The 23,913-nt window shown below is 39.3% G+C and overlaps 3 protein-coding genes across 7 annotated transcripts in view; 1 reads left to right on the top strand and 2 right to left on the bottom strand.

Annotated features, from left to right (window-relative positions):
* Positions 1 to 10,465, bottom strand: part of LOC139975358 (arylacetamide deacetylase-like) — an 18,112-nt gene extending 7,647 nt beyond the window's left edge. The window contains exons 1-2 of one of the 5 annotated variants that reach the window (XM_071983244.1): positions 8,219 to 10,465; positions 2,673 to 3,008 (exon numbers count right to left, since the gene is read on the bottom strand). The gene's annotated coding sequence lies outside the window, so the exon portion shown is untranslated. Of the gene's footprint in view, positions 1 to 49; positions 588 to 2,672; positions 3,009 to 8,179 lie in introns of those variants that run through there. The other 4 variants (XM_071983245.1, XM_071983243.1, XM_071983247.1 and 1 more) reach the window with 4 other exon arrangements.
* On the top strand, positions 7,398 to 18,147 carry LOC139975360 (FUN14 domain-containing protein 1-like). The gene is made up of 5 exons (XM_071983252.1): positions 7,398 to 7,601; positions 10,486 to 10,627; positions 11,822 to 11,897; positions 12,697 to 12,825; positions 14,397 to 18,147. The coding sequence occupies exons 1-5, from the start codon at positions 7,583 to 7,585 to the stop codon at positions 14,472 to 14,474; spliced, it is 444 nt and encodes a 147-aa protein (XP_071839353.1). The 5' UTR covers positions 7,398 to 7,582; the 3' UTR covers positions 14,475 to 18,147.
* The window catches only part of LOC139975359 (uncharacterized), a 49,549-nt gene continuing 41,789 nt past the window's right edge, over positions 16,154 to 23,913 (bottom strand). Inside the window, exon 10 of the mRNA XM_071983251.1 lies at positions 16,154 to 23,913. The gene's annotated coding sequence lies outside the window, so the exon portion shown is untranslated.

Below are 23,913 nucleotides of genomic sequence, written 5' to 3'. Positions count from 1 at the left end.
GAAATTTTGCGTAAAATTTTGTCACGTTTTGCCAACATGAATTACTTACATTTCTTCATTTTTCATTCGATTTGTCTGAAATCTCAACAACTCCCTGGTTACAGACTTTGGATCCTGCATGAGTCACAAACCATGCTGTAACTCAGAATCTAAGCGGAGTGCGGGGTTTGCACTCATTGCATGGCTGCACCCCTGGTCACATCTACCTATACCCATAGGCGTAGGAGGCGGGGGCTGGGGGATGCAGCCCCCCCCAACCAAATATTTTTGTGAAAATTCGGGCAATATGCTGAGAATTTTTCGGGCATCTACTGAAAGAAAAAAAATTGCAATGATGTAGCTAAAGGAATGCAATAGTTTTCACCAGCACCATACGGTACCATGTGTGTTTTTCAATGGTTAAACTGATATCATTATTATCATTATTATTGTAACGACTTTCCAAAAAATCCTAACCAATATGGAAGGGTAATTGGCATGCGATGAATAATCACCGATGCATGCCTATAGGATATGTACATTAACATGTTGAACGCGCGCTCGGCGCGCGAAAAATATTGGTTATATTTTTCGGGCAAGTCGTTACAACCGCCCCACCACCCCCCCCCCCCCCCCCGCCAAATCAAATTGGGATCCTATGTCTATGCCTACATAGCGGGGAATCGACACAAGAACAGTAAGCCTACAGTTCTAAATATACGAATCAGCAGTGACAACTTCCGAGTACAAACGGCGCCAGAGTTTGCATGCTTTGCTCGGTTCCCTCAGTGCGCGATGACGGAAGGCATATCAAAGGTAAATATTAGTATACGCCAGATGTTATACAGTGCGCATGATTGAACGTGTATGACTTGGTTGCTCGGCAGTAAACAGCTAGAGCAACTGCAGGGGCGGATCTATGGCTTCAAAAACACGGGATGCGTGTGGCCCTGACGGAAACCGACTCCCATATAGAGGGCCTGGGTGACCCCGACCCCCCCCCCTCCACTCCCTGCAGTAAAATAGTAGACGAGGAATGATGCAATCTGAGGCCGCACATTCAGACTATAAATGAGGCCTGTAATTAAGGGTGTTGGAATTGATGAAGTGTACATCCTTACACACACCTTAGGTGGTATGTTCTATATACCGAACATTGTAAATGTTTTCACCGTGACCGTTAACATTTTGAGCGTGCACAAGTTATAAGCACGATACTGCATGTTTATACCATGGACTTAGAAGAGACACATTTATCAACTACCGTTTCACTAAAGAATTCTTACAATGCCTTAAATGAGACACATACCCAACCATTAAAAATGACGTGATAGAGATAACAGCAATGAAAAACATCATCAAACTGCTAAAGCAAGTTTTAATCCATTTGGGAGAAATTACGCACAAGGCTACGTGAAAAACTAAATTGTGGCGCTATTTTACAACGCAACTTTCTGAGTAATTGTTTCATAGTGATTCCTTGAAGCAGGTAGCGCACTCCATATAATTGTTCCATTGACTTATAAACTAAATCGCCATAGCGAGTTCTCACTAGCCATACCCTATACCCATCACTGGATAGCTGTTGATCGTATCATGACCATGACAATTTATCTCGATGAGAGCCTGCACTTTCGTCACAAACCTCTTTACTCAGTAGTAAACAATTTTCCTACGCAATTCCTGGAAGGCCTAAAGCGGTCTAAAATTGCCTCTCACGGGTCCAATGTTTGCACCACATGTAGGCCTACTGCCATTCATGCTCTTCAACATCAAAGCTTCAAACAAAAATCCCGACTTCGTTTGGTAAACATTAAAAATTATGTTCTCCTGATGATGTTCGGCACTTTTTATGAGATAGGAGAACTTTCGGGCGGATCAGTGATATAGACTTTATATGGAGTATGCCACCTTCACGTGCCGTGTCCATCGAATTTTAGGGAGGGATCACTCCACGGTACGAAAACGCACTAACTACTCCCAGGTACTACTCACATATAATATTTATACCTTTGTCAGTTCATGGAGATACTAGTTCCGTAGACAACAAAATTAACGCCACTATAACTGGCATTTACGGTAAATTTGAGGGAAAAAATACTTAGGTTTGGATGATAACGTTGTGTAGAGTTACTTTCCGTCTCATAGAAAAGCTTGATCTGTATGGGACCCTGGCTACTATTCGAGCATCTATTGGCAGAATATTTTAGATTCCTTACGTTGGTCATAAACGCGCTTGTTTACGTGCAAAAAAAAAGGCAAGGAGCCTTGCGTTGCAAAGGAGCAACGAATCATGTCGTCTGCTCGGGTAATCGGCACGATTAGACCAGAGAGATCGGATTTGATTGGACAATTACAGTTGGAAGAACAGCCTAGCTGGCGTACAACCTCAGACTTAGGCCATTGGGCCACCCCCCCCCCTCCGGCCCTCCCCCACCGTCAGTAGAGGCTAAACACGTTCAGTCGGGTAATTGTTTTGGGGGGATGCAAAAATATTTATTCAGCACAACATTACGTTAGGACCTAATCATAGACTAATTTTAAAGATATGGCTCATAATGCACCATTTGAAGTCTAAACATATTTCTGTAATCCATTTTTTCAATCATTCGAGGTAAATTTGTTTGAGAAGATTCTTCCGCCCCAGCCTCCCTCCTCCCCCCCCCCCCTCTCCCAGTTCTCTTCTCACGTACCTGTAAAATCCTGTGTACGTCACTGACGTAGGCTGTGTCACGAAAGACTGTATTCATTGTACGTGTATTTAGTATATGCTGGTCAGGGTGATAAGTAGGTCACTCGTCGTGACTGACAACTTGTGCGTTTTTTCTCGAAGCGACCAGAAATGATGGCGCTATTCGGTATTAGCGATCACAAATTCCAAGAACATACGGGAAGTTATTTTTAGCAGGTGACCGGATATCGTCGACCAATGAACGTTGAACTATCAGTCGTGTCTTCGAGACATGGATGATTCTCGATGTTTTTCCGTCAGGATTCCGGGAAAAGAACTTTCGGGAGATTAAACCCGGCTATATATAAGGAGAGATATTTTCGGTGATGAAGAGTTTAGTTTTCCGATCTACTGTGAAAAGAAATTCATCTGAGATAAAAGCAGTGGCGTAGGAAGGTACTTTTGAGTGGGGGGGGGGGGCTGAAGACTGATGGCCGGCCTGGGGGAGGGGTCTAAGGGGAGGGATTTCCCCCTCCCCTTTGGAATTTTTTGCATTTCCAGGGGGCCTTAGATGCAATTTGGTACAATATAGCACACTTCACCACCCACTCCATTTTGTAAACTTAATTTTGTATTTTCACCTGGCCTAAGATGCAATTTGGGTCTCCAAATGATATTTTTTTTCTCATTTGAAAATGAAAAAGGGGTTTTCTGACTTGCGAACCGGGGGGGCGGAATGATACTTCCGCCCCTCCACATTTTTCACTGGGGGCTGGCGCCCCCCCCCCCCCAGCCCCCCCCCCGGTTCCTACGCCCTTGGATAAAAGATTAATTATCGAGGGAACGGACGGAGGAACCGGTAGACTGTTTGTTTATTAGATTGGTGCGTCGTTTAACCGGGACAGGCGTGACTTCGGCAGAGCTTTTCGGAGTTCACCCAGGAGGAAGCCATCCTTGGGAAACAAACGTTGAGTCGAATTGGACCAGCGGGGAACGGTTTTGCTCCTGACCAAGTCACGGGATACCAGCCTACGAGGGAGAATCCCGACATCGTTGTTGGTGACGCAAGGAGGTCAGAACAGCTACGAAAGGAACCGAGAGCCGGCACGCGCCGCGTAAGATAAGTTAAGTAATCTTTTAAAAATTTAACGGCCGTATAATATTGCAAAATCTGTCTGTAATATTCCGAATTTCTAGTACCAATAATCCTTGTACAAATCAGTAGAGATCGTATCATTGTAAATATATCGTTTTTGTTAACTTTCAGAAACATCTCAGTAGTCTTTTGGTCCTTTGAGTTTACTTCCCTGAATCTATCTAAAATTTTATTTTTATCGGCTTTGAAGGCCAAAGGAAAAACCCGGGGTCGCAACAGAGGGGGCGCTAGAAGGTGCCATTTTGTTTAATCCCACGGAAGTTGTGACAGGCTGAAGGACCAATGAAAGTCCCTCTCACCAAGGTAACATTAGGTATGCGTTCAATGTTTGTTATGCACCTGAACATAAAGGAAAAGAAAATTAAGGGTAAGAGATACTGAATTCTAACTTTCGTGTGCCAGCCCTGCATGTGCCCTGATCATGATTGAATTGAAAGCAGGCTAGGCCCTTTAAATAAATGCATATGGAACGCTCCATTCTCTTGGACAACCTCAGAAATGTTCCATAAATTTCTGGTATGGTCTACGTTCACAGGTGCGTATCCAGGGGGGCGTTGGGGGCGCGCGCCCCCGGGGTAAAAAAAAGAGGAGAGAAAAAAAGAGAAGAAAAAAGAGGAGAGAAAAGAGGAGCATGAGAGGATGGAAGGGAAAAGAAAAAGAAGAAAGAGAGAAAAAAGAGAAAGGGAGGGAGTTAAAGAAAAACGCCAAGACACCGGGAAGAGAAAGAGGAACAGCGACATTATTACAGCGCTGATCCCTATTATATACACAGGGTAGCCAGTGACGGATCAAGGATTTCGGAAGAGGCGTGTGCCTCACCCTACCCCTTACACCGACAACTCAATTGTTGACATTTCCATTTTTCTTCACTCACTCATGATCTATATTCTATATATGGTCTATCATAACGCGTGTGTGTGTATATACGCCTTAATCAATTGTAGAACGGTGCTACGAAACCAACTGTGGCTGGTCTCGAACTCGACCGTGTCGTCGGGGAACATGACAAATTTCGGAAAGGGGGCGACCGCCCCCCCCCCCACCTTCAGCATATTTTTTTTTATGATATCGCTAGTAATTTCAAAATAGAAAGTGCTAAGATGCAACTTACAAGGCCTGGGGAGTGTCATTTCCAGCGATCTGGGAGGCATTTTCGGCCAAAATTTGCTTGTACGCTTCGCGCCAACAAATGGTCCTGGGTAGTGCCATTTCCAGCGATCTGGGAGGCACTTTCGGCCAAAATTTTCTTATACGCTTCGCGCCAACTAATGGAGGAGCTACGCTTAGATAATTTGCCTACAGGCTTCGCCCTTTCCTTGGCAAATTCCTTGCTACGCGCCGGTTCGAATTTGTAAAGCAAACAGCAGATATCACATCATATCAGTGAGCATGAAAATGGCGTTCCAGGATGAACAGCCTCAAAATTGTCCGACTTGCCCGAAAAAAATAACCAAAAATTCCAACATGTTAATGTCAATATCATATAAGCAAGCATCGGCTATTACATCAGATGCCATCGTGTACCTTACGGTCCGTGAAAGTTGCTCAGTATACCGCGGGATGCTAATGTAAACAACGAAATGTCTTATGTATAGATGGGTAAAATCATCGAGGTTCAATTATGTTAAAACTCTCTTTTACATTAGTAATGGCGAATTAGGGGCTGCAGCCCCACCCCCCCCCCCGCCTCCTACGCCTATGTGTGTATTGTTCGGTTTCGGAAATATCTGCTATATTTTCATTTCCTTCAACCAAGTTTTATAATATCCGTTATAAGAGGTTTTAATATTTGTACACCAAGAAATTAACTGTGTCTGAATTTTTGAAAATTTCTGACCCACATTCTTCATCACACGTCCCTCTACTCGTGCAATATTGACCGGTCTGTTAGGGGTTCAAGGAGGTTTTTCCAAGGGCGGCGGAACCGGGGGCACATGGGGCACGTGCCCCCCCCCCCTCACTTTTCCTCAGGTTAAAAATGTGCCCTTTTTCTACATAAAAATTTAGGTGTCTCAAGTTAGCAAGAGGCCAGGGAACCAGAATGAACACTCGGGAAGGGCCGTTTCCGGCCATCTGAGGGGTTTGTAAAACCAAAAAAATTCTTGCACGCTCCGCGCCAACCGATGGTGGCGCTCCGCTCAGATAGTCGTGCATACAACTTTGCAAATCCTGGCTAGGCCGCTGAATTTCTAATGAATTTCTGTGGGTCAAACTCAAAGCTATTTCGAATGGAAAAAAATTGTTAAGATATTAACAAGAAATAAATTCTAATTCGGAAGATTCCTTAGAGATTCATTAGCACCTCATTTTGTCTCAAAAGAAAACTTGTTCCATGTTTCCTAATTTGCACATTGGATATTGCAGTGCTAGTATGCATATTTTCCTTGAGGGGGGGGGGGGGGGGCGTTGATGGAGTGATGTGTATACGCAAATAAGATAAATACAATAAGAGTTATAAATGGTACTAAATATAAGGCTGCATCAGTCCAATCGAATATCTGCAAAGTGCCCTTTGATGTCGGTGCCCCCCCCCCCCAGATTAAAAGTGCTTCTGCCGCCCTTGGGTTTTTCTATATTGGTTGTCCATAGATGAAATTTTGTGCAACATTATGGGTATGATTTGAATTGAGTTTAATCACGAGTAACGTGAATTTTCAAATTCTGAACAAATAATGGGCTTAAAACCTTGAAAAGTGGGGCTGACGGATATTGTGGGCCGCGACGTAGAATCACCTACAAAAGCAATGATCCACAGGACATGCGATGAGGTTGAACATGATGTGTGACTGGTGACAAACTTCAAAAAGGTTATGGATGGAAAAAAAAACTATTGGGAAATACTTGGTTCTCAGGCAAAAAGTGTACATCTGGTTGGTCATTTTCAAGCCCGAGAAGTGCCATTTCCGGTGATCTGGGTGGTATCAAAACCAGAAAATTTTTTGTACGCTGCGCGCCAACCGATGGTGGCGCTCCGCTTAGATAGTAATTCGCGCCCCCCGGGTTAGAAAATCCTGGATACGCGCCTGCGTTCTACAGATTTTTGCAAATATGATTACTGACCAATAACAGTGGCGTAGGAAGGTACTTTTGAGTGGGGGCTGAAGACTGATGGCCGGCCTGGGGGAGGGGTCTAAGGGGAGGGGGTGTCCTCCTTCCCTTTGGAATTTTTTGCATTTCCAGGTGGCCTCAGATGCAATTTGGTGCAATATAGCACACTTCAACACCCACTCCATTTTGTACAGTAAACTTAATTTTGTATTTTCACCTGGCCTTAGATGCAATTTGGTGCTCCAAATGAGATTTTTTTTCTCATTTGGAAATGAACAAGGGGTTTTCTGACTTGCGAACCGGGGGAGGGGGGCGGAATATGATACTTCCGCCTCTCCACATTTTTCACTGGGGGCTGGAGCCCCCCAGCCCCCCCCCCCCCCGTTCCTACCCCCTTGATAATAACATTGTTTGTATGTTCAAACATATCTCAAAAGCTTCACGATGGGACCTAATGTTAACCCACGGGAAAGTGTTCGTAAGAATGGTGATTTCCCTTTGGATACCTGATTGCAGAACATCCGTTACATTACTTTCATACTAAATGGATACATGAATCTAACTACTGTGGTCATATACAGCGTAACTGTCATTAAGTCAATTGACTTACCATAACACGTGAAACTCGAAGGGTTTTCTTCAATCTCTCTCCAGAATTATCGAACTAACCGAGAGCCCAAAATTTCAGAAACCTTTCAGTTAAGACTATTGTGTAATCAGTCAAGAAAATGGCGGAGCTAGAGAAAGGTATACCAGGAGCAACACTTGGACAGTATAGCGAGCTAAGCTATGAACATTCCCACTTGACGCAAACTAATGTTAGGCCTACTGTACGCCTAAGTTAGGCTAGGCCTACTAATAATAGCTTTTCCTCATTCTCAGACATAATCCATATTTCCTAAGTTATGGGCTGCTGTCATAAAATTTAGTCTGATTGCAGTGTAATAAGGTAACCTCAAGCCTACAGCATAGACCTAATAACTGTGTAGGCCTAAAGGCTTTGACTTCAATAGGTATAAGTATAACTGTAACATAGAGTATAACGCTATGTCTAACACTACAGTTCCACTATCAGTGACACTGTATATATTGATCGCAGTACAGAAGTACGTTGACCTAGTCGAATTAAGACTGCAGCATTTGTGTACCATTTGTAGTGAAGCTCGCAAGTTGCAGTATCTTAGGCAACATTGTTGATGCCTGTGATCACTTATGCTATGGCTAATGCTAACTAGAACATGAGCGAACAGTGTTAATCCTAGGCCTATCATTACTGAATACAATGGCATAGACTAGGCCATGCAAAATGGTGTACACAGTCTAACCTGTTCAATAAATAGTTGCTCAAAGATAATGCATCAAACCTGTAATAAATACCACCAGGTATGTACATTGACCTCTTCTGACTGGATTAAAGCAATTTGAATTTGTACAAAAATGTGAAAGTTGTGGCCAAATTTATGAAGGTACATTCACTACTGGAATTTGGTGACTACTACCTAGGATTAAGTTCAATGTGCAAAGGGTACAAACTGGCACTGTGTACATAAATAGTATAGCCTACAGTTAGTCAACTACATGTCATCATATACAGAGTAACTTAATAATTTTAGTCCTCATACTGAAAATTGGTAGAAATTGCAGAACTTGTAATTTCCTTAATATAAGGCAATCAGGGAGATAAATTGTGTACACAGAAAATTCTTTTGATGAATTTTGTCAGGTTACTGTACATCAACCTAGGCTGGATTTGCAATGAAGGAATTTAAGTTGCATGTGTACAGTAGTGGTATGGGCTAGCAGTGATTTGTCTAGTGTGTTCCTACACTACAGAGCAACCCTCTCTTCAACATGGAGTATCTAAGTTAGACAGAACAAGATGGTTGTTTTATTCCTCAAAAACCTTTAGATAACAGTAAAAATATTAAAGTGAGGCTCTAGTGTTGAAATGACCACTTATTTTACTGCCTTTGCACATATTTTGGAAGGTTCAGTTAAGCAAAGCGGAAGCAAACGTCAACACGAAACACTATTAAGCCTGAACCCTTAGGAAAGATCATAAAATTTCCTATCAAATGTTTCCTTTTCCTACACAGAAATTAACAAGCAGAGCAGATAAAGTTGCATTATTGTCTTAAAATATGAAAATTCCAGACCAGTATCAGTCTGAAATGGAGTGTTAACTTTGTAGTCAGGGCTTACATTACAACTTTTCTAAAACCATTATTGATTTGATCTTACATGGTAGTTTCTTCTCAAACTGGCATAAAGTTTGTAACAATTCCTTTGTATTGCCCCCAAAGGCCCAAACTATTAGAACATCATATATCTAAATCTTCTTTCCAGGAGATTGAATCCAAATCATTCCCAGATAGAGAGGCAGAGCAGATTTCAAGAATAAGATTTTTATTAAGTCGGCCTCCCTTCCTGAATAAAAGCAAGCTCTCTTAAGATGATGTATTTTAGATCCTCCTGCAAGCAGGAACTTGCCAAGAAGAAGCCTCTTTGGCTTATCAAAGCCGCAAGCTGACCGAAGTCAGTCTCTTACATTCATATTTAACGTCCATGATTATGAATTGTCAATTGTCAACAGCTCTGTAACTGGACGACATACATTGGAGTGACTCGAACTCGGGACCTTATTATTGAAAGGCACCGGCGTAAACCACTGAGCTAACACTCCACAATGATAGTATTCTATAAAATGTAAACAATTTTGCAGCGAAGTTTGTAAGTCTGTACTTTAGTTCTGGCACAGAGCTCTGTGCTCATACTTACTTACCTAATGCATTTTGGAAATCTAGGATAGGTACTAAAGTTCTGTGTAAGAATACTGTACATACTCATGCTTAGATTCTACTGTAGTACTCACAATCATACAACCTGGACAATTCTACAGTATATCATACTATTACTCACATGAGCTGTTGTACTACCCATACTGATATAAAATATGTGTAACAGTAAGAGGGCCTGATGTTTTGATCCCTAGTAGGATCTTCAGAGGCTGAATGACAAGTTACAGTACTTAACAGAAGGGACAAATACATACAAAGAGCACAGATAAGTTAGTTAGCAGGGTGAACACAAAAGAGATAGATGTAAGAGGATTAGTAGACAAGGGAAGGAGAAAGAAACCAACCAGGGGAAGAAGATTGGTAGGAGATAAACTGTGGAGGGATAAAGAGAGGATTAAGTGAAGAGGTAGGGAGTAATCTGGAGAAGGACAAAGACAGAAAAGTGTGGAGAAAAAAGGAAAAAAGGAAAAAAGTGGAAGAGAGCTACCAGAAGAGGGTTGACAAAGGGGGAATGAAAACAGAAGTAAAGTAACTACTTTTGACAGTTCAGTCATACATAGAAATAATGCTGTTCATAACAAATTTTATAGGAGATCGATGTCAATTGCAAGATGTTCTAGCTTTGTGCATCTCGTTGTTGCTGTAATACATGAATAGATCTTTAGTCTCTGGCAATTATAAGATTTTTTTTATATTATTTTTAAGGCAAAATCCCAAACTATTGATCTATAAGTAAAAGGTTTAAATTATAAAGACAATTAAAGTTTATACTTCTGTTTAAAGAAACTGGCACATTATGTCTTATTTAAAGCCAGAGATTTTCTCTCTTCCAGATTCGAGGCAGGAAAAAGATGAATCGTTTGAGGTGTTGGATCTCACTGAGGTTGGAAAGAACTGGCTAACCAGAGCTTTAGATGGAGAATTATCTACAAAATCTGTTCCTGTTCAGATTAGTATCGGTGCATCTAGTGGCTGGTAAGTGCTAAATTGTCAGGTCTGCAATGCATATAGTTGATGGATATTTCCAGTTAGATTTCAGTTTATGGTTTACTAACAAACATTGGTACCGTGCATCTACTCTTGCATACTCTTCATGACTGCTTTCTGCCTTGCACCAATGTAACTGGGGAGAGGTTACACTTGATGCAAGTTCGTAAAGGTACTGTCAGTGGCTTTTCACTGTTACCATCAGCAAAAAAATGTAATAAATAACATAATGAGTGAGATAGCCTCCAATTAAAGACTTGACAGATTTAATAGCTTACAGAGCACATGACTGCAGACTGACTATCCAATTCAAGCCAATAATCCTTCAGTGTCTGAAGATTTCTTAGAATTTACTGGAATAAGTTTCTGCTTGAAGGAGGATCTGATATACATACATACATATACATACATACATATATGGTGATTGCATGTGTTTGTCCGATGTGGGCCTTGGCTTGTAAACCGCCCCTCTAACTACGACATGTTCATGGTTGTTCAACTCCATACTTTGTGTGTGGATGCATGTTTAATAGTGAGTAGGCCTATTGTGACGTGTGGCAGTCCAAGGTCATTTGAGGTCAAAATATGTCAACATTTAAATATAAGTCTGTGAAGAACTTCATACTTGGTATGTACAGATGATACAACTTATTAAATAAAAGAACGTAGTTTGTAGGTCTATGGAGGTCACTATGCGCCAAATTCTGAAAACCCTTGCAATAGTAATAACTTTAGAGGTAAAGCTTAAATGAACTTCCACCAATGTTGAAATTTTTTAAATGAAAGCAATAATCGTTTACTTTTTTTTTTTTAGTGTTTGTTTGCTTTGTTTCTATTTTCCTTTGTTAAGCGCTTAGAAACTTTTGTATTAGGCGCTATATAAATGTTATTAATGATTATGATTATTATTTATAACTTCAGACTTGGAATGACAAACATTGAAATGAATGAACTGTCACAAGTCAGACTTGTTGTTTCTACATGATCTATATTAGCTTGTGTTGTTTGCATTGTAATATTCCACAAGCTGGCATACAGTAATGTTGTCCTGTTGTGGACATTATTTATACAGCAGCAGCTCATTACACACTTTTGAAAACAAGTAAACACCTAGGCTAAGAATACAACAGTATCATAGCTCATTAATTGCTCATTAATTTTCTCATCTTTTTTTTTTCGTAGGGTTGCGGGATATTTGTTTCAGAAAGTTGGAAAGTTAGCTGCAACAGCCGTTGGTGGTGGTTTCTTCCTTATTCTGGTAAATTGAACACTTACTGTAGCCTGAAACTTAAGATCATTCTCCCATGCTGCTTTTTTTAAGGGATTCTGCACAATAGCTTAAGCAAGGGTAGGGGTGTGATGGGGAGTTGTAAGTCATTGATGCCAAGAGTGTGGGCCTGTACATCCATCCCCCTTTTCAACCTTACAAAATAATTCAAAATTTAGGTATTGGCACAATTTAATTTCCTCAGAAAGGTGGATGCTCCCATATCCTGCCCCCCCCCTTTCCCCAACAGGAGTCAGCTTCAATGATCACAGGGTCCCACTCACTCCTTGAGAAAATTGTGGAGATGGATAGGGGTCCCAATATTTTTGGGAACACTATGGTGCAAAATTATATTTTGCCCAATTTTGGGAGGGGCAAAAAAGTTCCAATAACTCCACAACCTTAAGTTATATTCTATTCAAACCTGGAATACAGTTGTTGATTAATAGCTGGTATATGTGGGCATAAATATTATGATATTAGGTGATGACATACAACACTTTAATAAGCAAGAAACCATAGTGCCTGTTGGGCCCTTGTATTACAGATTTTCAGGTCAATGGATTAAAGCATCCCATGTTGGGGATGCGAGACCAAGGTGGATGGTGGGGGGGGGGGGGTTGAAACTCAAAGAACACAAAACAGGTAAACATTTTGTGGTGGTGTCAGTAAATTTCCAAGCACTGAAGAAAGCTGTTTATATTTTCTAATCTATAAATATGGAAATTCTGTAACTATTCATAGTAATCAATTACTTTACAAATGTCTATTTTATCTCCATGTTTCCTAGGTTGGACATCAAACTGGCTATCTAAGGATTGATTGGCAAAGAGTGGAACGGGACGTTAGCAAGACACAGTCAAGAATTACAAGGGAAGCTGAACAGAGGTTGCCCCAGGTATCGGGGTTATTTCATCAGGTATGTATTACCAATATCCTACCCAATGAACCCTGTGTGCCTCACTGCACTACAACTGGTAACCTGCCATAAACTGATTTGGTGTATCATCTTTCAATCCACCACATTCCAAATACTGGTGAAGATTCATTGTGGATTCAATTTATTGTAGACTATTATTTTAGCAGTCACAGGCTTAATACCTGCCATGGTATAAAAAAATGAATTTCCACTATCAACTGCACATGAGAATTTTTTTTTTTTTTTTTTGGAAATGGAACGGTGTCAATCATATGTTGCTTAGGAAGGGGTTCTCTTTAATAACTGGCAACTCAATTGAAGCTACCTTGATGTTGATATGCAATGCTTGCATGATGTACTCATTTTGAGGACAGCTTTAATGGTCAAGATTAAGTAATACATATAAAACTGGACTGATTCCAATGGTCAAAAGTGGTTATAGGACAGGTACAGGTACTGTTGGTTGACCTCAACATCATCTTTTCCAGAAAGAGTACTCTAACGAGTATGAAAGGGGGATGTTTCCAGTAGGTAGCCTATTTGTAGCGGTATTAAGTTTTCCAAACAGAATCTCTGCTTCTCCAGTGAAGGTTATAACCTGTGTATCCCAAAGATACCTTTTCCAGGTGTTATTTTTTTGAAACTAGTTGTGTATCTTTGACAATAGCAGTGAGAGTAACATCATGTCATTTTCTTACAATAAAGATATTTTACACATTAAAAGCAAACTGTTCACCAAGTGTGTCACACTTTTTTAAGTAAAGAAATGTTTCTCTTACATAACAAGTGTTGTAAGTAGTCACATCCTTTTATCCGAGCAACAAGCTTCCCTCGAGTAATTGGGGTTCTAAGTAGCATATTCCGAGTTAAAGGGTCTGGGCACCAATTAACAGCGCCCAAGGACAAAATTTTAAAATCCGAATACAGGATTTTTGTTCATTTTAGTACTTGTCACTGAGTAGGAGTTTTACTTGCAAAAGGTACTTGAGTACTTCTCTAGTACCGACTACTTTTCAAGTACTACGTCACTGCTAGTTACCTTCACACAACATTATGTATAGTATGTATGTATTTTAGATCCTCCTGCAAGCAGGAACTCGCGAAGAAGCCATCATTGGCTTATCAAAGCCGCAAGCTGACCGAACTCATTCTCTTAGATTCATATTTTAGCCCCCATGGTTATAAATTGTCAATTGTCAACAACTCTGTAACTGGACGACATACTGTACTTTAATCTTGGAGTGACTCAAACTCTGGACCTTATATTATTGAAAGGCACCGGTGTTAACCACTGAGCTAACACTCCGTAGGAACAAGATATATCATAGGAACAAGATATTGAGATCTGTATTTTCCAGAGCCAACCGTAAAAATACCTCTGTGTTCTCTGCATTAACTTTTACGTAGTACGCTAGTGGAATAAATCTTCAACTCAAAGTAAAATTTAACTTGTCCCTTACAAGGCAGTTAAAAGCCTCCCCTGATAACTGCTGTTTGACCGAATCGACAACTTTAAAAATAATTTCTTTGCAAATGCTGAACCTGATGTGCTTCACTTTTGTGTTTTTCAGGCCAAGGATTTAATAAAGAAGAATGTAATCCTGTCGGGGAGCTTCGGGGCTGGATTTCTTCTGGGAGTGGCGATGTAGATGTACCAGCATCAGACCTCAACAGCATACCACGGAGTGCGAGATTGAAAGCAGCGAAAATTAGGAATCTACCGATTGCTAACGGAAATCATGATCTGAATGTAATTTTGAAACCACAACAGATGACCCTACCAGTGCAAAGTATAACCTGCACATTTGTGCAATAATCTGTTACAAAATTATAAAAAGATGTTGGCTTTCTATGCATTCAAATTATGACACAGTGGTGCTCTTGAACACTTTATTATTTTTCTCAAAAATTTGTCGCTGAAAAAAACTTCAAGGTCGTTTTCCCATTATTTTATTATTGTGTTAGGTAAGACATTTCTGTTTGATAAAAAGTTTCGAATAATAATGATCATGCTAATTTCTACACCGTTTACATCTTACAGTTACAAAGATGTAAAAAATACTTCAAAAGTAAATGGCATACTGTACGATGGTTCTGTACAGGTAATCATAATGTCATGTGGACAGTATTGCTGTGTGCATTACTGTATATAAGTAATCACATACACTATATAGTTCATGTTTTTGTGAATGGCTGAAGCACCAGTTTGAGATCGGTGGTGTTCAGTAGGTGTTGTGACCTTTAACACTGAAGAAGGGATAGCTATTGCTGGTGGTCTTCAACAGGTGTTGTGTCCCTTAAAACTGAGGAAAGGGTAGCCATAGTGGGTGGTGTTCAACAGGTGTTGTGTCCCTTATAACTGAGGAAGGGGTAGCAATAGCAGGTAGTATTCAACAGGTGTTGTGTCCCTTACAACTGAGGAAGGGGTAGCCATAGCAGGTAGTGTTCAACAGGTGTTGTGTCCCTTACAACTGAGGAATGGGTAGCCATTGCAGGTAGTGTTCAACAGGTGTTGTGTCCTTTACAACTGAGGAAGGGGTAGCCATAGCAGGTAGTGTTCAACAGGTGTTGATGCCCTTGCGAATTGAGAAAGGAGTAGTAGATTCATTGAGATGTTGTCGAAGTCATCTCAGATCTCCTCTCCTTTTGTATCTTGCCAATGTTATTGGTGTGACCAAGATGTTTTTAAATAAGAGAAGAAATTTCTTCTGGGGCCAGATCAAGCAGGTATTGTGATTTAAAGGTACTCATTGAATTTGTCAACATTATCATTAAATGAGGTAATAAATTGCTAATTAGAAGTAAGCAATTGGTTAGTTATAACGTTGATCTCTATACTAGAATGTAAAATATCCACTTATGACGTGAATATTACTAAATTTCTTCAGAATGATGGAAAGTTTGATGCCACTTTATTCAATACAAACTACAGCTTTAAGATTAACAAGATGGATCTGAGATTTCTGTGAATAAAATTAATTATTTCCAGAGTGAGAGCTATGCGTAGGATGCAAAGGAGAGCTAAACGTAATAAAATTACTCCAATCAATTACTCTTTGATGTCTACATCCTCTTTGAGAACAAAAAAAGTAAATAAAATTAATAAGTTATTAGAGTGTATCGTGAATACATATCTCTTTGTTCTGATAATTGAACCCTGTGTCTCTGAGGACAAGAAGTGGTCAGTAAATTGGTTTCTGAATATTTAAGCCAATAGTAGCACTGCTTCGTTCCATCTAATAATATTGCGTATAAATGTTATAGTCATTCAATGTAATAGTTGTGAAACTGATATAAACAGTCTTATAAGAAGTCACATTTGGTAGCGTTTTTTTTTTTTTTTTAAGTATGCTTTTATTATAAATTATGTACTACATTCAGTCAATGAGATAAAGTGACCTACCCAAAGTGAATGAACTCTCAGTACAATACATGTTAACTGATAATAGTGGAACCAAAAGAACAGCTAAACTTCAGACAGAACCGGCCAAAGTGGCTAACATATGTGGTTATTGAAATTGTTGCTTTCTAATTCATGTCTTCATTTATATTGATCAAAATAATGAGAATGTTAATGGAGCATAGTTAAAAGGGCATAGTTAATGTTTAAGTAGGTTTACAGACTTAAGCTCTGTTGGGACATTATTTTATAATTCTAGTTTTAATGACGTGCATTAAGTTAGGGGCAAACATATTGACCTGACATTCTTTTGAAGTCACCCAAATTTCCAAAACAGGCTTTGTGGGTCATTTTTTGATTCCTTGCCTGGGGCAAAAGAAAATCTTTGCGATGGTGATAGGGTGTGTGCTCTCGTGTGTGTATGTGACACTTCCTTGTAAACACTGTAACTCAAAAAGTTAACGGTGGATTAACTTCATACTAGGTACGTGGATCCCTATCATTTGTGCAAGAAGCCTCTTGTTTTCTGTGAAGTTCAATGGTCATTTGGGGTCAACTGAGGTCAAAGTCTGAAAAATGTGAACACAATAACTGAAATAGTACATATTTGTTGAACTTCATATGTGTCATACAGATTCAGCTTGTTGCGTAAAAGAACCCTATTGAAATTGGTGGAGGTTAAAGGTAATTTGTGGTCAACATTGATATGAAAGTCTGAAAATCTTGTAAACACGATTACACAAAAATAACATCTTTCTTGAAGTCAATACATAGTATGTAGATCCTGCTTGGTGAGTGCAAAAATCCTATTGAACTGGGAGAGGTCAAAGGTCACATGAGGTCTAGAGGCATCAAAGTCTGAAAACCCTTCAAACATGTTAACTCCAAAATTAAAGGTACAATTAATATATGAATTCTCCAATGCTATGATTTTCTATTGGTGAACATAGGTTGGTCAAATTCAGTTTAGTTCTGTGAAGGGGCTCTGCAGGTCTTCAACGAAACATACCTGGCAGCCAGGTAATGAAATCCGCTTCAGAGTTCATACTTTTGCTTTAAATGTGCACTTAACCTCCTATAAGGGTTTATCCCTCTAAGCTCAAGGGGTCAAATGGTTATCACAAATGGATGCAAACTGACTCTAGAGGATAACCGTTTCCTCAAATGGTGGAAAACTTGGCCATTTTCTCAATAATATTTCGCAGTATATAAACAATGTCATGTTACTCTGAACCACTATTTCAAGGGTTTTGCTAGCTTAAAGTAGGTCAAATGTGTATATATTGCACATAGCAAGACTGTTCTTTCCGGATATTGAAATATTTTGGTATAAAATTCTATACTGTAAAATCCTTATCAGTAAATGACATGGTTGATGCCCACAAGGGAATTCTACAAATCTTTTCTGGTTCTCACTTAATTATTGGACAAATTTAATAGATAGTTACAGTATTTTGAATTTTGAGCAAATTGTAAGGCAAGGAATCACCAAGCTAACTGGCTTTCTGTAATTTTATTGGGAAGGGGAAGAATAGTTTCATTACAACCTCAACCCAGCTAACATCTTACACAACAATTGGACTTGATTGGTAATTTTGGGTTGGCAGCCTTCCCACCGACCCCCCCCCCCCCCCATCAATGGCCCCAGCGCAACATGTTTTCCTTCAATACTCTAATTACTTAATTAATAATTTTTAATTAATCAGTCAATATGACTCAATCTTTTCTTGGTGATTTCTTGTACATAAAAGGTTAAACATGAGAATGTTGGCTAAGATCGTGTACTATCTTGCTTTGAATTGTTAGCAATGTTTTTCTTCCTTTTCGTTTCTTTTCTTTCCTTCTGTGATGCAAATTTCATCTTGCCATTGGCATGATGAAGTTATAAGTATTCAATCGATTAAACTTGGACAAAACGCTGACATTCAAAATTTGGATTTCGTTTCTTGGTGTTGCTTGGATCTCGATATAACGAGTACTTTTCAGAATATATGGTTTGCAATTTGTCATTGAAGCAAAGACGCACAGATCCAGGATTTTAAAAAGGTGGTATTGTGAACCCTGAGGTCGTTGAAATCTACTCCCATGTACTGGGTCTGCATCGCGGGAGGGGTCGGGCACTTGAAGAACAAAAATTAACGTGACTTTGTCCATTCTGAGGCCTATTTTGGCTACAAACGAGGTCTACACCAGTGCTTCTCAACCGGGTCCATGTGAACCCCTAGAGTGGAATTAAAAAGTCTTGGTGTGAATTGAGAAGAAAAAGGGGCGGGGGGGGGAGGGGACTGTAAGAGATATTCGCATATAACCATCGCGGCGATTTACGGTTCAAATTAACCAAGCTTAATCCTGATGTTAAGGCTCTTGCTCAAGAGCATCAAGCTCAAGGGTCCAATAAATCATTAAACTGAACACTCGTAGCCTACTGCTATTTCATATCCACAGATTGAGTCTGAGTTTGAGTTTATTCTCCAACAATAAAAGAGGAGTCGTTAGTACAAAGTCAAGATAAAACAAGGTGGTGGAGGAGGACTGAAAAAGTATAAGCTTGTACGAGCAGTACCCCTTAAACAAGTTAAACAGTACAGATATACGCAATACAACAATAGAGGAAAAGAACAAAGGTAAGTAATCACTTACAAGCAATAATGATTTACAACAAACAAAGATAATGAACAACTTACAAGCAGTCATGATTTAGAAGGTGACTCTTTAACCTTGTTTTAAAGGAAAAGATACGTTTTGTAGCTTTCATATTGTTATCTATATATTCCAAAGTTTAACGCCGCTTTTTATAACATATCGATGGGGAATATCGTTGCAAGAAAGATTTGTGCAAACATCGTGAGATGTCCTTGTGTTAAAATAATGGAATTTGTTGTTATAATAGAAACAACTATCAAACTTAAGCGGTAAGAGCCCCTTTATATACTTGAACATGAAAACAGCCACCTGTACATTGTAAATATCCAAAATATTAAGAATCCTTTGAGTGAAGAAAACGGATTTGGTTGGTGCACGATATTCAGAATTAGTCAAAATACGAACGGCTTTTTTTTTGTAAAATATTCAACGATTTAAGTAAGAAGAGTAATAATATTACAATAGGATAGTTGCGAATTGAATAAGTTCATACAAGGATTTAATGATATGAGATTGGACGAAATAGCTGATATTATACAATATACGAATTACTTTGAAATTTGAGAACAAAAAACATAGATATGGTGTTTCCAGGTGAGGTTGGAGTCGATATATGAATTTGGCTTTATCAACTAGGAAAATGTATTAAAATGAATAACTCAATAGTGCCAAGTTTACGCTGCAAAGGACAAAAAAATCATAAAGTTGGTTTTAGAAATGTTTTATGATAATTTGTTCGTTTTGAACCATAATGAAACCATTTTTAGCTCAGTATTTACTATACGTGCCCCGAATATGAACTCTTTATGTTTATAAAGCATACTAGTGTCGTCTTCAAATAACGTTGAATACAGATGAGCAGTTACACAAATCAGTTGTGTAAACAAGAAATAGTCCAGGAGCCCAGAAGGTTTATTCAGCTGAAGAGGTACAAAAGGTTTGGTGGCCTGATTGTGTTGGTAGGTGACCAAGCTTCAATAAAATGTGTTGCTGCCGGGACACACCCTGCATGGTAGGTGAGGGGGTCACAAAATAGGGGGGCAAAATATGCTTTTATTTAGCTGAAGAGGTACAAGCACACAAGTTTCTGGGTTTTATACCCAGGAGGGTACCTTGCATCTTGGTGGCAATGACAGCAATATCTGACTGCATGGGGCCCCAGACAGTAGCCCAAAAGGGGCCCGCCCATATGGTATTATTCAGCTGAAAAGGTACAAGGGTGAATTCTTTTGCATTTGAACTATTACACATTGGGGTGTACTAAAACACTAATGACAGTAACTTTGTCCTGCATAGGGGCCTAAACAGTAGCCCTAAGAATGGGCCATGCGGTACAACCAGCTGTTAGCTAATTTATCTAGCTGAAAAGGTACATGAACAAAACTTGTTGGATACTGCTCTCAGCAAGACTAATTACATTGCTGTAGCAACAACAGCAATATCTGACTGCATGGGGCCCCAGACAGTGGCCCAAAATGGCCCCGCCCACATGGTATTATTCAGCTGAAAAGGTACAAGTGTAGATCCTTTTGCATTTGAACTATTACACATCGGGGTATACTAAAATACTAATGACAGTAACTTTGTCCTTCATAGGGGCCCAAACAGTAACCCTAAAGATAGGCCCTTCGGCCCAACCAGCTGTTAGCTAATTTTTCTAGCTGAACAGGTACTTCATTTTATTTCATTTTATTTGTTTCTTCACAATATTATTTACATATTTATATAACATATATACAAGAAAATAGCATTGGTACAGAAAATTTACAATCATATAAATATAAGGAAAAAATTAGAATGAATAATATTGTGAAAGGAAGTGTTGTACAAAAACTCTGGAGACAGGGTACAACACTCCCCGATACAAATAATGATATATAATTAATATATAGACATATAATCCCCACCCACAAATACAACGTCCCCTCCCCTGCCGTCCCAACCATATTTTTCTTCCCACCCAAACCTCCGCATTGCTTACCATCACTCCTCTCCCTTATCCCACACTCTGCACCCCTTCCCCACCATCCTTACCCACACACATACATAAACAAAACTTGTCGGATTCTGCTCCCAGCAAGACTAATTACTTTGCTGTAGCAATAACAGCAATATCTGCCTGCATTGTGCCCCAGAAAGTGGCCCAAAAGGGTAGATCCCTTTGCATTTGAACTAATACACATTGGGGTATACTAAAATACTAATGACAGTATGTTTGTCCTGCATAGGGGCCCAAACAGTAGCACTAAACATAGGCCCTGTTGCCTTATCAGTCTTCGACTGATTTAGTAGAAGGTACACAAATTCAACTTGTTGGAGACTGCCCCTAGCAATATTTGTTATATTATTATAGCAATAACATCAATATTTGCCTGCATGGGGCTCCAGATAGTGGTCCCGAAAGGCCCGTATGGTGTTATTCAGTCAAAGTAATACAAGGGCGAATCTTTCAGCATTGATGCTGATACATTTAGGTTTACCCAAGTAGGTCTACCATGACACCAACTTCGTTCTGCACTGGGGCCCAGACAATGTAGCCCAACATAGCCCCTCCTTTCATGTTTATTGTATCTTGCCACGATTGGACGAGCAGTGAGAGAAAACAGAAATAATATAATTACAAGAGGTTAATGATTTATTGAACCTGGTTAACATCGTTATTTGTCTTCTTCGTTAGAAATCCAGTGTAACGTACCTTATAAGTGGATTGCGAGGCAATTCAAAACTGTGAATGCCATACCTGAACGCTATGATAGGTGCACTTTTTGAAATGTAATTGAAAATACTTTGTGTAGCCAGAATTGTATCTTTCAGAATGACCTAAAACATTGTACTGGCCCTAATTAACTCAAAGTTGGTCTCCATCGTTGTAGCATTGAACTGATATACTTTGATTCAAATTGCTCAATCATTGATCGTAATGATTTATCAGTGGTAATCCCATGAAGGCATGTTAACATCATCACTTGCTAAAATAACATATTTACATTTTTGGTTAAAGTAATAACATATAGTAACATCCATAATACATGTACACTAGGATAATGTACCGTAAACAGTCAATTTGACACCTTTTCGTATATCTTAGGCAACATTGATTTGCTTTATAAGATCAAACGTACAGCCACCTGCTTACTCCCATGCATGCTATTTCACTAATACTTGTATAATTTTGATAACATAAAGTTTAGCACACAGGATTATAACGAAGGAGTGTTACTAGATGCCCATAGCTAGGTACAAAAGTTACGAATATACAGAAAAGTAACAAGTAGGCTACTGTAAGTCAGTGGAATTTTCTGAAATGTAAGCTGCTGACATTATTATTGTCCATTGTCACAGCAGTACATGGAAAATACAGCACTTGACTTAGCGAGTAATATTTTGCAGTAATTTTTTGCCAAATGATGTCAACCAAGAAAAGGCCAAATAGCAAAACTACATCAATGTTTAACAGCCTGATAGGTTCTGGGTTACAGGTTTTGTACATGTCAAGCAGATGAAATGTTGCTCCAGTGTGTGGTGGAAGTTTTGTTTTTAACCACTGCAAACAGATGGGTTTTATTACGTAATAACTATGAAATCCATAAGTTCTTGTCAATAGAGAATATAACCTTTCTGCCCGTTCTATTGTGTTGATGTATGTCACAATATAATGATTATTTACGACATAGAAAGCGCTCTAAGGCCTGGTGAATGTTTTCCTCAAAACAAAATATTCGATCTAGACAAAAAAATTCTCAACTAGGCCTAACGTTAAGCTAGTTCAACTGTTTAATTTAATATATTTCATGATGAATAAACTGACCGTATAATTCAACACAAAGTTACACTATGCTGGACTAGATTGTCCGTCCACTCGTTCGTTGACATACATGTGAACGTACGTACGTATATGTGGGATATGATATACGTACATAGGCCTAGGCCCTACATCATGTTCCGAGAGGCGCGGCTGCTATGGAAGTACGAAGAATGTTGATTAACTGTCCATGTTAATATTTGTGTTCATGTTAATCTATAATCTTTCTAATTGCTTCCATTCCCATGTTTGATGCTTTCATTTTACTGATAGCCGTAAAATTGTTGTGAATATTCGTGATCATTTGGGCGTTTTTTTTTTTTTTTTTGCACATGTGCATTGTTGTTTTGGTAGTTAATAAACTAATTCTACGGAGTAACACATTTATCAAATCTGCTCATTCTTTTTTGTATATTTTGCCTTTTTATTGACAAAAAATCATAAGGTATGAATGAACGGAGTTAATCAACGGTCAGCTTGGGTTTATCTATAGGATAATGCACGATCGGGGGTTAATTAGACTACCGTGATTAAACACATATACTTTTATAATAATGCAAGCGATGCACGAGGGCGTAGCCCGAGTGCATCCAGCTTGGCCCTAATTATAAATACTACCCGAAAATCCTCAAATTATGAATAAAATAATATTGTTTGGGAAAAGGGAAGCTTGTCAATTGAAAGGGATGGGATATAGTTATTTATGGCAATTGCTAGAAATGTGGAACCAGCAAAATCATTTTTCTGTGAAGGTACCCCCTTAACTACAATTTTATAGCTAAACTAATGAGTATTTGAGAAACAGAAGAATTCGTACTCACCATGATTTGATGATTTAATTGTTATCCGCCGTCTTGCCCCATGCAGGCAGATATGCTGTCATTACTGCAGCAATAGAGTTTATCTTGCTCGAAGCGGTATCCAACACGTTTTGTTTATGTACCTGTTCAGGTAGGGAAATTAGCTAACAGCTGGTTGGGCTGCAGGGCCTATCTTTACGGTTACTGTTTGGGCATATATGAAGGACAAAGTTACTGTCATTAGTATTTTAGTATACCCCGATGTGTAATAGTTCAAATGCAAAAGGATCTACACTTGTACCTTTTCAGCTGAATAATACCATGTGGGCGGGGCCCTTTTGGGCCACTGTCTGGGGCCCCATGCAGTCAGATATTGCTGTTGTTGCTACAGCAATGTAATTAGTCTTGCTGGGAGCAGTATCCAACAAGTTTTGTTCATGTAC

The sequence above is a fragment of the Apostichopus japonicus genome, chromosome 10 (assembly GCF_037975245.1).
Source record: "Apostichopus japonicus isolate 1M-3 chromosome 10, ASM3797524v1, whole genome shotgun sequence".
NCBI lineage: Eukaryota > Metazoa > Echinodermata > Holothuroidea > Aspidochirotida > Stichopodidae > Apostichopus > Apostichopus japonicus.
This window is presented reverse-complemented; position numbering and strand designations above follow the sequence as displayed.

Excerpts from the sequence above, each read along its gene's own strand:
- LOC139975360 (XM_071983252.1), top strand. Across the intron at positions 10,628-11,821 it reads ATCGGTGCATCTAGTGGCTG|GGTTGCGGGATATTTGTTTC; the intron begins GTAAGTGCTAAA and ends TTTTTTTCGTAG. Across the intron at positions 11,898-12,696 it reads GTGGTTTCTTCCTTATTCTG|GTTGGACATCAAACTGGCTA; the intron begins GTAAATTGAACA and ends CATGTTTCCTAG.